Genomic DNA, 653 nt, shown 5'->3' with positions numbered 1-653 from the left:
GAGGTACAGTAGTAGCAACATGCTACCTATATTACAGAGCAATAACACATAAAATCATTTTAACAATCATTATAGATCTACTAACATTTAGGTCTTATTTCACAGATATCTATCTCTTTGGACTAAAGAGCAATCCCGGTGCCGAAAATGACAGACACTGGGCATCCTTACTAACGTGTACTCCATATGTCATAACAAAACCCAAACCATCAACAAACTTGTCATAAGCAGACAAAAGCCAGTTCAGAAGAACAGAAGTCGAGGAATCAATGACTATGTGTTGCCCTACTGGAAGCCGCTTGTTGAGACTGTGGTACAGCGTTGAGATGAGGGTCTCCAGTCGAGACACCTGCAACAGAAGGGAAGGTTGTCAGCAGAGTTCCGAATCAATGACCTAATGCTCTCACAAACAGGTGTGGACATGCACATTTGTACTAGTTCTGTAAAATTGCATATCTTCCAAAGATATAACCGTCATCACAAAATCATCTAAACCAAAATTCTACTTACTTTGACCTCTGTAGAAGGCTCTAAAGTGTTCAATCCATTTTCCCGAAATGCTTCTATGATGTTCCAGATGTCTACCAGATGCACTGGAAAATTGATAAAAAAAAATGTTAACTTTCTGTGCAATAACTGAACAAACCATGGAA

General features: G+C 39.1%; 1 protein-coding gene across 1 annotated transcript in view; it reads right to left on the bottom strand.

The window, feature by feature from the left end:
• The window catches only part of LOC119587914 (dystrobrevin beta-like), a gene marked incomplete at its 5' end in the record, with an annotated part of 25,424 nt that overhangs the window by 21,374 nt on the left and 3,397 nt on the right, over window positions 1-653 (bottom strand). Inside the window, 2 exon segments of the mRNA XM_037936623.1 lie at window positions 219-349; window positions 511-593. Coding sequence (XP_037792551.1) covers window positions 219-349; window positions 511-593 — 214 coding nt within the window.

This window comes from Penaeus monodon, chromosome 23, assembly GCF_015228065.2.
Source record: "Penaeus monodon isolate SGIC_2016 chromosome 23, NSTDA_Pmon_1, whole genome shotgun sequence".
Classification (NCBI taxonomy): domain Eukaryota; kingdom Metazoa; phylum Arthropoda; class Malacostraca; order Decapoda; family Penaeidae; genus Penaeus; species Penaeus monodon.
Note: the sequence above shows the minus strand (reverse complement) of the source record. Positions and strands in the feature narration are given on the sequence as shown.